Source organism: Leptonychotes weddellii, chromosome 2 (genome assembly GCF_054177405.1).
Source record: "Leptonychotes weddellii isolate Sample4059 chromosome 2, ASM5417740v2, whole genome shotgun sequence".
NCBI lineage: Eukaryota > Metazoa > Chordata > Mammalia > Carnivora > Phocidae > Leptonychotes > Leptonychotes weddellii.
Window position 1 is genome coordinate 123,590,546 of NC_138370.1, and position 14,813 is coordinate 123,605,358.

General features: G+C 37.2%; 1 protein-coding gene across 3 annotated transcripts in view; it reads right to left on the bottom strand.

Moving 5' to 3' along the window:
* Nucleotides 1-14,813, bottom strand: part of USO1 (USO1 vesicle transport factor) — a 92,007-nt gene that overhangs the window by 10,807 nt on the left and 66,387 nt on the right. For 2 of the 3 annotated variants that reach the window (XM_081812272.1, XM_081812274.1), the window contains exons 11-19: nucleotides 13,585-13,673; nucleotides 13,027-13,181; nucleotides 12,410-12,621; nucleotides 10,964-10,984; nucleotides 4,645-4,755; nucleotides 4,192-4,310; nucleotides 3,858-4,039; nucleotides 2,828-2,949; nucleotides 8-146 (exon numbers count right to left, since the gene is read on the bottom strand). In XM_081812272.1, the coding sequence (XP_081668398.1) occupies nucleotides 8-146; nucleotides 2,828-2,949; nucleotides 3,858-4,039; nucleotides 4,192-4,310; nucleotides 4,645-4,755; nucleotides 10,964-10,984; nucleotides 12,410-12,621; nucleotides 13,027-13,181; nucleotides 13,585-13,673 (1,150 nt within the window). The remainder of the gene's footprint in view (nucleotides 1-7; nucleotides 147-2,827; nucleotides 2,950-3,857; nucleotides 4,040-4,191; nucleotides 4,311-4,644; nucleotides 4,756-10,963; nucleotides 10,985-12,409; nucleotides 12,622-13,026; nucleotides 13,182-13,584; nucleotides 13,674-14,813) is intronic. The other variant, XM_081812273.1, reaches the window with a different exon arrangement.

Consider the following 14,813-nt stretch of genomic DNA (forward strand, 5'->3'; position numbering starts at 1 on the left):
TACCTACCTAGCTGTACTTTAAGAAGATTGTACTGATCTTTGTGTTGCTGAATCTGAGATACTTGCTGTGTGACTGCTGTCTGGAGCTGTTCGTTTTGACATTTTAACGTAGAAATCTGCTGCTTTAATTCCTCAAGTTGCAGATCCTGTGAAACAAAACATAATTCAAGTGTTTTAATTTATACTAATCAGCATTAGGAAAAGGAACAAATTAAAAATCAGAGATTATTTTGGGTCATAGTGTTAAAGTATTCAACATTTCCAGAATCACTCAACAATTAAGTAATAATACATTAATGTATGCACCAAGGTCAATTAACATGCAGCACAACTGTACAATTTCCAGTAAGGCCCCATTAATAAGCACCATGGCACAGCCTGCAATCTCACTGCAGTTACTGGGGTGGGGGACGGTCAATTTTAAAAACTCCATTTTATGGTCCATCAAACCACTTAAGAAATTTATACCAAACTATTTAAGAAACTTAGTATATATATACATGCATCTACACTACTTTTAACATAAAAGATAATTCTAGAACAGAATATTTAAAAGGCCAAGAAAAGAACTTCCAACTCTCACCATCCTAATATAACTAGTTGGAATTTGATCTATTTCTTTATCTTCTGCTAATTTTTTCCCAGTTCAAGTGTTTTAAATGTGTCATACTCAGTCCATATGTCATTTGGTAGCCTTTACTTACTATTCAATTGTTAGTTCCTCATACTGCTAGTTTTTCACAATCGTAACTTTTAATGTTTACTCAATATCAGTAGATGCAATATAATTTACATTTAAAAGCAACACCGAGGCTGCTTTCCATTTTTCTAAATAATAAATATTATTACAATAAATATCATAGTCATATTTTTGTTTTCCTGAATTCTGAAGAATTTCCTTAGGATGGATTCTCAAACGTCATTCAGTTTATATAAACATTTTATAGTTCTCAATGCTTGTTGCCTAATTGTCAAATGGCATTTTAAATGGTGAGAATATTTAAAATTAACATTTCCAAAGCAGACTCATTATGGTAATTGTGTCAAATCACTCTTTTCTTCTTCTAAATTAACCACATTTATCAGCCCCAAGCGTAGGCTGTAACATCACATTCCAAGTATTTCTTTTCCATTGCTCTAAAGATATTACGTTTTACCATCTGGAAATGACTCCATATTTGTACTAAAATATAGATGAAATATCCTAATAACCATGGGTAGTTTAATGATTTAAATCTGAATCGCTCAAAGATGATTCTAATTTACTGATCTGCTTATAAACTGAAAAGCTCAGACTGAATGCTAAATATACCACTATATTTTTATTCTTAGAATTCCAATCTCAACAATATAGACTGTGGGGAAGAACACACAGGCAGTTCTCATTTAGAGAGCTCTACCCAAGCTCTTGCCACACTTGCCTCAAGCTATGCATAGTCAGCAGCGGGTGGAGGGCAGTGCAGGGAAGGGGGTGCAACCGCCCCACATGGACAGCCACCAGTGTATTGTTTTTAATGACCCTAGCATTTTAATAACCTCAGTAATCTCATTTTCCAGATAATACTGCAGCACTTTTTAGGATTCCAGTCAAGGTATATACCACGACGAAGAATTAAATGAAAGAAAAGAACAAGAAACACACTTTGAATCATGGAACACTACCATCAAAAACTAATGATGTAATGTATGGTGATTAACATAATAAAATATAATTAAAAAAAAAAGCAACACACTTTGAAGAAATGTAATGGAAAGTTTAAGGGGCTCAACACAATCCAAGCGTGGAGGTTCTGATATCCTGCCGAGAAAACGTCAATTGATGATTTCGAGAGGGTAGTTTCCATTCTCCACTCTAATAAATCAGCTCCCTCTTGTTCTCAGCATCATCTACTCAGTCGTGCAAGACGGAGATCTCAGGATCATATCTGACCCGTTATGCTCCCTCACACCCACATCCAATCATTACCCCGTCCTGCCACTTTCATCCGCTTTGGTTTCCACATTTCTCAGGTCTGCCCCCTCTACAGCACACAGTAGGAGTTTTGAGAGTCCCAGTAACACACGCTTTTGAATCCTGTTCCACCAACCACTGAGTGACCCTAGACAAGTTTAAATTCTCTCAGTCTCAGATTCCTCATTTAGTCTTAAATGAAGATATTAACTACTTTGTAGGGATGCTATGGAAATTAAATGAAATAGTGTTTAAACTGTGTTTTGTGAGCACCTAGAACACAATAAACAAAACACAGCGGCTGTTAACACCATCAGCACCCCAGGTCCCTCCCCTAGCCCACCACAACCACCTCCTTCTGGAGGTCCCTCCCTCTGGCCTTGCCTCTCAAATTTCTAGCTGGTGCAGCCACCAAGTGTTGTTCTATGTTCATGCCAGTAACATTCCTGCCCCTCTTCCCGATCTTTCCTTTTGCGCAGCGTATTCATAGCTATCCGTTTGGCACTCACATTGTTTTCTCCAAGCCCCTGCTCTTACCTAGCTAAATTAGGTGCCTCTCCGCTGGCACACACCTTCCAGGAGCTGCATCACTAGACTTAGTATGTTATGTGTGTCACAATACCCTATTTATAGTTTTCTCTCATTATGACCGTGATAGGGGAACATGTCTGATTCATGCCTTTATCCACCACATCCTGCACAATGCTTAGCACAATATTAAGCTCTCAGTTTGTTGAATACTCAGATAGTTTTGAATTTAGGAAAATGAGCTTTACTTTCTGTATCTTCTTGCATATGAAATGCCAGGAAAAATTCTTCCCCAAAGTAGAAAAGTATCAGTACATCAGACAGTGTTTACAATTTATCAGTACGTACTTGTTCTCGAATCATATTTTTGTAGTGAGTCACAATACTGTCATGCTGTTCTAATGTTTTCTTCACCTCTTCTTCTTTTTTATCCTCTTCACTGGACTTATAAATAGCCTTAGTTATCACACCTATAAAAGAAAGCTTATTAAAAATGTATTTTAAGGGGTGCCTGGGTGGCTTAGTCGTTAAGCGTCTGCCTTCGGCTTGGGTCATGATCCTGGGGTCCTGGGATCAAGCCCCGCGTCTGGCTCCCTGCTCGGTGGGAGGCTTGCCTCTCCCTCTCCCCCTGCTTGTGCTCCTTCTCTCACTTTGTCTCTCTCTGTCAAGTAAATAAATAAAATCTTAAAAAAAAATGTATTTTAAAAATTTAAAATCTGGGGCACCTGGGCGGTTCAGTTGGTTAAACGACCAACCCTTGATTTCAGCTCAGGTCATGATCTCAGGGTTTTGAGATCGAGCCCCCACATTGGGCTCTGCACTCTGTGCAGAGTCTGCTTAAGATTCTCTCCCGCTGGGACGCCTGAGTGATCAGTCGGTTAAGCATCTGCCTTCAGCTCAGGTCATGATCCCGGGGCGGGGCGGGGGGGGGGGAGGGGGGGGCCTAGGATTGAGCCCCTCATCGGATTCCTTGCCCAGCAGGGAGCCTGCTTCTCTCTGCCTGCTTGTGTTCTCTCTCTGACAAATAAATAAAATGTAAAAAAAAAAAAAAAAGATTCTCTCCCGCTCCTTCTGTCCCTCTCCCCACTCACAAGTGCGCACGCACGCGTGGGCTCTCTCTAAAATAAACAAAATCTTAAAAAAAAAAAAATTTAAATCCTATTTTATTATTAAGACTTAACCAGCAAAAACATATGGCCTAACTGCCTGACAGATAAGATATAGTCTTTCCAATCTTATTGAACACCAAAAATCCTTCAATGAACTATAAACCAAGAGCTAGGAAAAAAAAACCCTGCTTTGGGCTGTGTCCAAAATATACATATACAAAATAATTATAGGTATTTTTAAATGAAAATCAATATAAACTTTGTCTTACCTTCAAGTTCTTTTACCAGCTTCGTAAACTCATGATCAAATATCATGTATTCTGGACTGGGAAAGTTTGGCTGTGGTTTCTGAGATGCTCTGGAATACAACTCATGTTTGCTAATAAATCCTAGTTTCTCTATGAAGTTTTCTTTGCCAATCCTCTTCTCTATTAGTTGTTTTAATTTCTCTCTACAGAGATAAGCATATTGAGATGCTTTAAAAAAAAAAGTTGTAACAAAACATAAAACTTGGTCTACACTATACTTTGGCAGAAAAAATTTATCCTTATCACTTGATGACGTTAGCAGGTTGTTTCCCCCTAGCATTTCCCCCTTACTTACTTCATGTAGCTCTCAAGTGAGTTATCATTGAAGTAAATTGAAATGCCCAACAGAAGGGCACACAAGCCTTGGACCAACTGCTCTTCCTCGCCAAGATTTTCTGCAATTTGTCCTGTAAGCTGAAATTTTTTGTTAAGGAGACTAACGGTTCATAGTATCTAGAGTATTTTACTTTACAGTTTGAATTTGACACATATTTTATGTAAGAATTTCTACAAAAGCTTCTATATCAAGCTAAAACAAACATAAAACGTAGTCTGAGCAAGCATAAAACAAACAATGGTACCAGACACACACATATATACACACAGCATAAGCATCATCACCACCTTAACAGTTGGAAAAGCTGCAACACAGATGAATTCACATATTTAGAATACAGAACTACCTCTCATTGAGAGGAAGAAATAAGAATAAATACTTACTCATATCTTACTGAAACATAAAGGATACAAATGGGACATTGGCTGAATTGTGAAGAAAATGCGTTACTGCAATGGGACAGTTGCTTAGCCAAGTACAGAGCAGCATTAATAATCCAACTCTTGTCTGTATTTTGCTTCCCTGCAATAAATAGGTAAGTTGACAGAAGTCTCAATTTTTTTTTTCAAACTTAACGTTGCCCTAAGATCCCTCTCCATTCCCATTAAAATATCTTTAACATCTTATAAAAGATATGTTAGGAATCCACACGTAAAAATTGAACAAGAGGTGGGTGCCTGGGTGGCTCAGTTGGTTAAGCGACTGCCTTCGGCTCAGGTCATGATCCTGGAGTCCTGGGATCGAGTCCCACATCGGGCTCCCGGCTCAGCGGGGAGCCTGCTTCTCCCACTGACCCTCTCCCCTCTCATGCTGTTTCTCTCTCGCTCGCTCTCTAATAAATAAATAAATAAAATCTTTAAAAAAAAAATTTGAACAAAAGAATGCATTCTTGTGTTCTCTATGGTCTGTACTTCCCAAAATGAATAGAGAGCAGAAATTAGAATTGATTTATGTTCTGGGCGCCTGGGTGGCTCAGTCGGTTAAGCGGCTGCCTTCGGCTCAGGTCATGATCCCAGGGTCCTGGGATCGAGCCCCGCATCGGGCTCCCTGCTCGGCGGGAAGCGTGCTTCTCCCTCTCCCACTCCCCCTGCTTGTGTTCCCTCTCTCGCTGTGTCTCTCTCTGTCAAATAAATAAATCTTTAAAAAAAAAATTGATTTATGTTCATAAAAATATATCAAGTTATCTAAAATACTACTAGTGGAAAAACCTGGTCTGCTAAGGAAGACGCATGATGTGGGTACTTGAAAAAATTTATCAATCTGAAAACACTTTATAATAACATAAATTTGCCTAGATGTTTCAATCAAAATTTTAAAAACAAGTTTCTGATAAAAGGACAAATTCTACCTCCTTCAAAAATTATCGGGAAAAATAAAAAGAAATAATCTCCTGAATTATTTAGTCAAATTCCATTAGAGAGTATATTCCCTAACAAGAATAATAAATAAACCATGTTGCAGACTCACTTACAACATGCCAGATGAGAATCACAAATATAATGAAGAAAAAGATTTATTTAAATTAGCTAACTGCCCCAAACCACTACTATACCACTGCTAACTATAATTAAACAATATTGAAAACTAGCACATCCATCAAAATGACACTTTCCTACATTTTAATAAACACATTTATATCTCCTATGTGGGATAGTCTCTTAGCTCATAATATTGCCACTGCCCATATTACATTACATAACCTATTTTTGTTTAAGAGAACAAAAGTGGTTTGAAACAAATAAATGGAATTTAGCACAGTAATGGATTACTTTGAGGTAATTTCAGAAAATATCCAAAATACAATTATTCAAAGCCAGACAAAGAATGGATTTAAAGTAACTATCACTGTGTTTTGAAAAATCACTCAAGACTGTTGCAATTTGGGCGCCTGGGTGGCTCAGTTGGTTGGGCGACTGCCTTCGGCTCGGGTCATGATCCTGGAGTCCCGGGATCGAGTCCCACATCGGGCTTCCTGCTCGGCAGGGAGTCTGCTTCTCCCTCTGACCCTCCCCCCTCTCATGAGCTCTCTCTCTCTCTCAAATAAATAAAATCTTTAAAAAAAAAAAAAGACTGTTGTAATTTCATGAACCTTGAGGTCAGTATCTTGGCCTTTCTATAATCTATTTTCAAGTATATTTCACATTTAATTAAACAAATTCAAACTAGACTTCTTCAAAACGATCTGCCAAATAAGCATTAGCTTTCACATGATGCATTATTCTTATGTTTTCCTTGCCTCTCCGTCATTACCATGCCCATGGTATATCTTCATGTTACCCAAGTAGATTTGAAAGTTAAAAAATATAGTTATTCTCAACTGACTATGTGCCACAGAGAACTTTCAACTAATTACTCAAGTAAATAAATACAAATATTTCATTGATTTCCCCTAGTTATATATAAAAAATTTATTATTACTTGGAATACTATCTGCAAGTACCAAAAATACCTACATTGTATATACAGGGCATCCTATCAAATCACTGGCTGGTGTCTGAATAAACAAAATGTAACTAGATTCAAATGTGGATCTTCTAGGGTGGGAGGATGGGTTAGCCTGGTGATGGGTATTAAAGAGGGCACGTTCTGCATGGAGCACTGGGTGTTATACACAAACAATGAATCATGGAACACTACATCAAAAACTAATGATGTAATGTATGGTGATTAACATAACAATAAAAAATTTTTAAAAATGTGGATCTTCTAGAAGTACACCTTTTGGGGTCTAACTGAAGGATAACAGCAAAGTTAAACAAAACTAGTTAGAATCAAGATAGAATGCACCACCCCACTTAAACTATGGCAACAAAAGAAGATAAAGTACTCAGGAATGAGCCTAACCAAAACTGTGTAACACCAAAATGAGGATGGGGCACCTGGGTGCCTCAGTCGATTAAGGTTAAGTGGCAGACTCTTGATTTCAGGCCAGGTCATGATCTAAGGGTCCTGGGATTGAGCCCTGCCCACCACCCCCCAATCTGGGCTCTGGGCTCAGCAGGGAGTCTGCTTCAAGATTTTCTCTCTCCCTCTGTGCCCTCTGTGCCCTCCCACCCTGTTCTCTCTCTAAAATAAATAAATAAACCTTAAAAAAAAAAAACTACACAAGGAAAATTTAAGAGCACAAAAGTAGACCTAAATCCATAGAAAGACACCATGTCCTTAGACAGAAAAACTCAAAATCATGAAGATATTAGTGCTATATTAATCTATAAAATTTATGTAATCCAAATAAAAATACAAGTCTGATAACATACTGTTCGTGAGGTTGTGGGGAATTACATAATCTAACCCACTGCAATCTTATTTGATTTTGCTGGTGGTTCAAAATGGTACTAGGTTGAAAACAAACAAACCAGTGGCTATGCATAAAAAGCACCTGAAGACAACAGAAGAAATAAATAATAGGAGGCAGGGAACCATGACAGAGGTGGGTGGGGCCAAGACTTCTTACTGTATACTTTTTATATCATTTTAATTTCTAAATCATGTATATACATATATATGTATTTTAAAGTACATACATATATGTTTAAAGACTGAATTTAATTCTAAGAGTGGCAGTATGGTACCAGTGAAAACATTTGGCTGGGAATTAGAAGAACCAAATCTTCCACTGCCCTACCTTGTACAAGTTCAATATGCTATGTGGGCCCCAATTCCCTCATTCAGTTAACCAGAGGCCTTTGGATTAAATAATCTCAAACACAGAAATTAAAAGGATAGGCTCTGAATACCAGGATTTGTATCCTGGTTCTAAAACTCAACAGCATGAAACCTTATCATCATCCTTCAATGGGGGAAATAGTCAATACCCATTTCATTAAGCTGTGGAGCGGATTAAATGGGTTAATACCTGTTAAAACTTGTAACAGCATATGGTACACAAATAAGTATTCTATGAGTGCTATAAACTATGAATCATCCCTTCTAGTTATGCAATTCTTTGCTCTCTACCTACTAAGTAGGACTAATGCCCCAAATTTAAAATAGATGGCAGAATAAAGTTTGAACTGGGAAAATGAAAAAACAGTAAAATTGCTGGCATGAATTTTACTTATTTATTTAATTTATTTTTTAGATTTTTTATCTATTTGACAGACAGTGAGGGAGGGAACACAAGCAGGGGGAGGTGGGAGAGGGAGAAGCAGGCTTCCCGCCGAGCAGAGAGCCCGATGTGGGGCGCGATCCCAGGACCCTGGGATCCTGACCTTAGCTGAAGGCAGACACATAATGACTGAGCCACCCAGGCGCCCCCATAAATTTTTTTTTAAGCCTTAGTGAAATACAGGTGCTCCTTGCTTTGCTACATTAATAAAAAGTTATGCATACTAAAAATATACAAAGCGAGGACTGTGTAAGAATGTTTTTTGTGCAGACTATGTTATTCTGATGCTCATCAAACCATGATTTATAATGAAGAAAATGGAAGATAATTAAATGTCTGAAAATAAGGAGATGGTTAGCTAACCAATCTGGTGAAATATTATGCAATCATATAAAGTGATGTTTATTTAGTGTTTAATAACTTGGAAAATATGTGTAAGAAAAGATGCACAATACAAAATGGAATCTAATGTATGATCACTCCTATGTAAATAAACAGTATAGGGGCGCCTGGGTAGCTCAGCTGTTAAGCGTCTGCCTTCAGCTCGGGTCATGATCCCAGGGGAGCCCCGCATCAGGCTCTCTGCTTCTCCCTCTCCTACTCCCCCTGCATGTGTTCCCTCTCTCACTGTCTCTCTCTCTCTCTGTCAAAAAAATAAAATCTTAAAAAAAAAAAAAAGAATTAAAAAAATAAAATAAAATAAACAGTATAGAAAATAAAGACTGGGAATGCCTGGCTGGCTCAGTCGGTAGAGCATGCAACTCTTGATCTCAGGGTCATGAGTTTAAGCTCCACATTGGGTGTGGAACCTACTTTAAAAAAAAAAAAAAAAATTAACCAACCGTTACTTTTGGGTAGTAGAATTCCTACTTTCTAGTCTTAATTTTTTTTAATTTTCCAAAACGAAAAGAAAATAAACTATTAATAAGTACAAAATTGCTATAGTATTTGTCCAGTGTACAATTACAAACTGTCAGTAAGATCAATCCAACAAAATCCTGATCAAGCTACTCTATCCTCCAAAAAATAAAATTAGAAATTAGACCTTAAAGGCTGTCAAAACATTCTATGTCATTGCATTCTGATCTTCTGATGGATTCTTCACAAGATAATTACCCAGAATAGCCCAAAAGAAAAAAAAAAAAAGCCACATTCCACTTTCTAGAATAATTTCATGAAACTATTCATTTTGTTTATATGTTTATATTTGAATGATTGTTTACAGGTTCAAGTCAAGAAAAAGCACATATCTTTTCTCAGCCCCCCAAGAGTGTATGAACCACTGAGAGTTGGAAAAACAAATGGATGCTGAAATTATAATTTCAGCGCATTCTAAAGGGTTTCATGACTAGAAATCACAGATTTTACAGGATGGAAGAGAACCACAAACAAAATAAATGAAGCTGTCATCTTACCTTTAACATAGACTATTATGTTTTCCTTATTATTTTCTAAATAAAAATCCCTCTTATTCCTACTTTGTGGATTTCAAGTTTAGTATTTTACATTGTTTATAAAAATACAAAAAGCTAACACTTGAAACTTCTACTCTTCAAGTATTACAGTGAGGTTCTAGAGTATTATGATTAGATTCACTTTCTAGCAGTGGCCTCTGGGAATAGAGAATTAATGGGAAAGGGGCATGATGGAACTTAGATTATGAAAATGTTCTACATCTTATTCTGGGTGGTGGTTACAAAGGTATATTCACCCATCAAAAATCATCTGACTGAATACTTAAGGTCTGTACATTTTACTGTGTATAAGTTATACTTCCAAAAAATTCCCTTCTAAATGATTGACATGTATACTTTTAAAATACCTAATATCAAAAATTCTGGAAGCTAAAGCTGCCAAGTATGTCAGTGTGGGTGATTAACAGGTATTAAGTCATGCTTATACACAAAGATACAATTCGTAACAGGACTTCAGTTTATTACTGTCAACACTGCACAATGGAACATATGACCAAACATAAATATTAAGGTACACTCCATTTTTGCCAAACACTCCACAAGAAAAAAAAAACCAAAACCAAACACAAATCACACTCCCCCACACACATCAAAAACTAACCCCCAATGGTAACTGTACCATATGGGTTACGTCCAGAATAACCCATAATATTTAACTCAAAATCTCAAATATTGAACTCAAAAATCTTTCAAATTACAAAATTATACTTACTCTTGTACATTTTCAATAATTTAATATAAAAGGCATCATATTCTTTCATGTACTGACTAGCTAAAGACAAAATTCTTCACCCTGAATTTTACTAGCTTCGAAATGGTTTCAGGAGGAAATAAACAAGCTTAGGTGAAGAAACACAAAAAAACCCAAACCAAGGAATTCCAGAAAGTGCAAGCATACCCAAAGGAAGCGCAAGTACAGCTTCAGCCTCATTCCCACAGTTCTTAGTAACACCACTACATGGAGAAAACATCCCACGGAGAAAAACTGGAGAGCCACTTACGATAGAGAGAAACTTGCTGACGCATGAAAGTGTGAGTAGAGTACAACTTCAAACAAGCAGTTAAAAAAAACCATCAGCAAAACCCAAGACAAAGAAAAGCCTTGTTGTAAGAGGGAAATGCCTAAGCTTAAACAAGCAATACATACCCGTCTGTCGATCTTATCACCCTGCAATACAAATTACTCATAAATATTACTGCTTTAGAAAAATTTAAATCTAGAAAAATCCCTCACAGATGGTCTCTACAAACCCAAACCAATACTTTGGGACAGGACAGTTCAAATCTTTTATTATGTAACAATGCATCTACATTTTGGAGGTGAAAGGATCAGTTTTATAGCACTGTGATGACTCAGAGTGGGAAGACACCACTATCTTGAGAATTTCTCATTATGCATTAATTGTGAAACAATGTCAGAGCAAGCTCTCTGGTGGCAGTGGTCAGTTAATTGCTGTTTGGCTTACGAGAAGCTGTTTTCAAAAGACAGCAACATGAGAATGACAAGTATTAAATACATAAGGATATGAATATTTGGGGGTAGTTTTTTCAAATCACTGAGAAATAAATGGTAACTCCAAGATAAAATAAGCTTTCAGTCTAAGTAAACAGATTTTAAACAACAAAGGGAGTGTACAACCCTCTTTTCACTATAGTTAATTCTTCATAATTCTTCACCTTTAATTTATTGCTTCCTGTGGATGGCACTGATGTCTCTTTAAAAGCTCACAGTAAAACAATTCAACGAGTGTGACAAAATTAAAAATTAATAAGGACACAGGACCTTATCACAGAGAGGGAGGCAGGAAAATTGGAAAATTCCAGGGCACAGCACAATTTTAGACTTAAGTACATTTTTACTCTGAGTGATTCTGAATGTTGATGACTGTGGTTTTGCTAAAGAGTAAACCTGAACTGTTCAACAGCAAGGCTGGTGCATGGGGACAAATCATCCAAGAGTAAGTGACATTCCTAAATACCTTTGCATCCACACTTCAATGAAGCTTTGCTGTTCTCATTAGAGGAATGCAAACAGTTACATTTTTCTCTATCTTACTAGCTAAATTATGTGCCTTAGGGTTTTGAAGACTTGAGAGCGCATAAACATCAAGGAGTACAATGGTTAACTATATAAGCGATGGACTGGTATTCTACCTTTGTTTCCTGAAAGGAAGATTGATTGGTTTGGGAAGAGAAGGAGGGAGGCACACAGCTATGAACCACTGTGTTCTATGCCCTCTTATAAACGGACCCAAATTTGGCTACAGAGCAGAAGAAGAGGACATGCAAGAACACTGTGGATAATGTAAAAGGAAACAGAAAGAAAAACGAAACACCTTTCTGTCCAGAGTGTGCGTTTCTATCATGAAGCAGACCTTATTAACTATTTGGCAAAACCATTCGTGTAAGAACATTCATTGATTTCTCTCCACAAACTGCTTCTGGTTACAATGAGCCAATGAGCAGATAAGTCCACACCACTTTCTTTTTTCACCTGCATCTACTAAGGATTTTCCTAAATCCTTGTATCACTGACATAAAAATGTACAGCTAGGACCTTCCCCCGCTTAAAGAGTTCCACTCGCCACATTACCTGTGAGAGGATGTTGGTGCACTGTTGTAATAAAGAAACTGGAGGGTTGCCGATACTCGTAGCAAGTTGAACCCTGAGCAACTGTTCTTTCTGGACAGCGTTTTCTTGCAAAGCGTGGGCAAGGGCCACAGCAGCACACCAGTTGGAAAGTGAGTCAGTAGAAAATAAACCTCCACAGAGTAACTGACCAGCTGAGACTGAGTTACCTGTTGCTACAAAGATGGCAGGCAGATGATAATACAAAATCAAATGTTGTTTTACAGACACACACGAACAGTACAAAATACTCTTTTAAAATTTGTTAATCAGCAGTATTAAGTTACATGTGTAAAAGTCTGCTTTTCAAAACAAAATGAAAGATGACAAAAAGAACCTTGGAAGAAGGGTAGCAGGACAAAGAAATATTAGAACATTTTAGGCATCAAATTGATGAGATGATATTCCAGAAAATTGCTGTCTTAACTAAAAACTGCATTTCTAAAGCAAATTCAAGGAAATGCCATATTTTAAATATTCTACTACATCCAGGGTCTTTCATCATTTAGGATATATTTTATCATTAACAGCTTGAAAGACTATTTACATTTTAAAACAGAAATTAGAACAAAATTATTTACCATCAATAGTGGAAGGTAGAAGCGTAGACACAATTTCTCCTTGTCCTTTCTGGTTTTTATATAAGAAACACTGGAAACAATAGAGAACAGCACAGCGCAGTACAAACGGCTGCCTTTCGTTGACCATGGACATGAGAAGAACTACAATTGCCGGTCTGTTGTGTTTAAAAAGAAAAGAACAAAAAGAAACATTGCAACTCAAGTGCACAAATCAATAACCAGTCACTGCTGCTGACTGTAGAAGCACAACCAGAAGTCTAGCAAGTTACTATTTCCATCTCCATTTCACAGGAACGAGAACTGCAGCGTAGACAAGTGATCTGTTTGCTTAAGGCACGGAAGAGGAGTTGGAAGAGTGATATCTGAGCCCAAATACCTAAGCTCCGAGGACCACAAAAACTCTTTAAAAATAGCAACATGTTTATCTCGTCAGATAATTTTTAGTCTCAAAAGAGACAGTTGAACTTAAGAGAATAAGAGGTACATACGAGATATACTAAAAACCCAGAGTAAGTTTTGACTTCCTCGGAGGGACTCTCAAGATTTCCCTTTGCCTACCTTGGTGGGTTTGAAGGTGCATTTACAGAAGCAAAGTAGTCCTGGTTTACTTGGTAGCCTCGAATAACTTCTGATACAGTATTAATGGTCTATTAAGGGGGGAAAAATAACAATTTAGAGAAAGTCAAGGAAGAAAACCTCTTTTCAAAAGAAGAAAATGTTGTATCCTTCTGTGTTTTGCTTTTAAATGCCAAAATTCAGACACCAAAAAGAGCAGTGACAGCATTGTAATCTTCTAACACTTTTTTGAAATAACATTTTAAAACATTAAGCGTAGGCCTTTAATTAGAAATAATACCTGACTATAAGCATTTAAAATATCAAAAAACTAAAATTAATAGTATTCTCTGAGAGACAATCTATTTCTACAAAATAAGGATGCTTTAGGATAAAATCAGAGAACAAACTTAAAATATAAAAATTAAAATTTCAATTTAAGGATGAAGTTGAAAATACCTCCAAGAAAACAGAATAAAAAGACAAACTAGGGTCACAGAAAGTCCAACAATCTTTTAATGGAGTTGCAGAAACAATATAAAAAAAATTATCAAGAAATATGAAAAAACATTCTCAGAACTGAAGGACACATGTCTACAGGGGGCCCAGTGAGTGCCAAAAATAATTGGGGAGGACAAAAAAAAAAAAGTCTGTAGTACTGCACATCATCAGGATATTTCAGGAAACGAGAAAGAAGGAGAAGATCCCAAAAGTTTCTAGAGAAAAAAAGGTTACATAAAAAGGATTAAGATTAGGGACGCCTGGGTGGCTCAGTCGTTAAGCATCTGCCTTCAGCTCGGGTCATGATCCCAGGGTCCTGGGATCGAGCCCCGCATCAGGCTCCCTGCTCAGCGGGAAGCCTGCTTCTCCCTCTCCCACTCCCCCTGCTTGTGTTCCCTCTCTCGCTGTATCTCTCTCTGTCAAATAAATAAAATCTTTAAAAAAAAAAAAAAGATTAAAAATGGCTTCAGATTTTTTAACGGCAGCACTGAAATAATGTTCTGAAAGTTGAGTGTTATGATTTCCAACTCTGAATCCATACACAGCCAAACATCAGAATAACTCTGAAAGTAGAGGAATGACATCAAAGAGCTAAGAACAAATTCTCTTGCCATTTACCTTTCTCAGGAAGTTAAGTAAACTAAGATAATGAGCCAAAAGGTTGGGGGGGGGCGGGTAAAGACATGGCCTGATAACTAAGGGATTTAAGTCAAGAGAAAAGTAACAAGAGC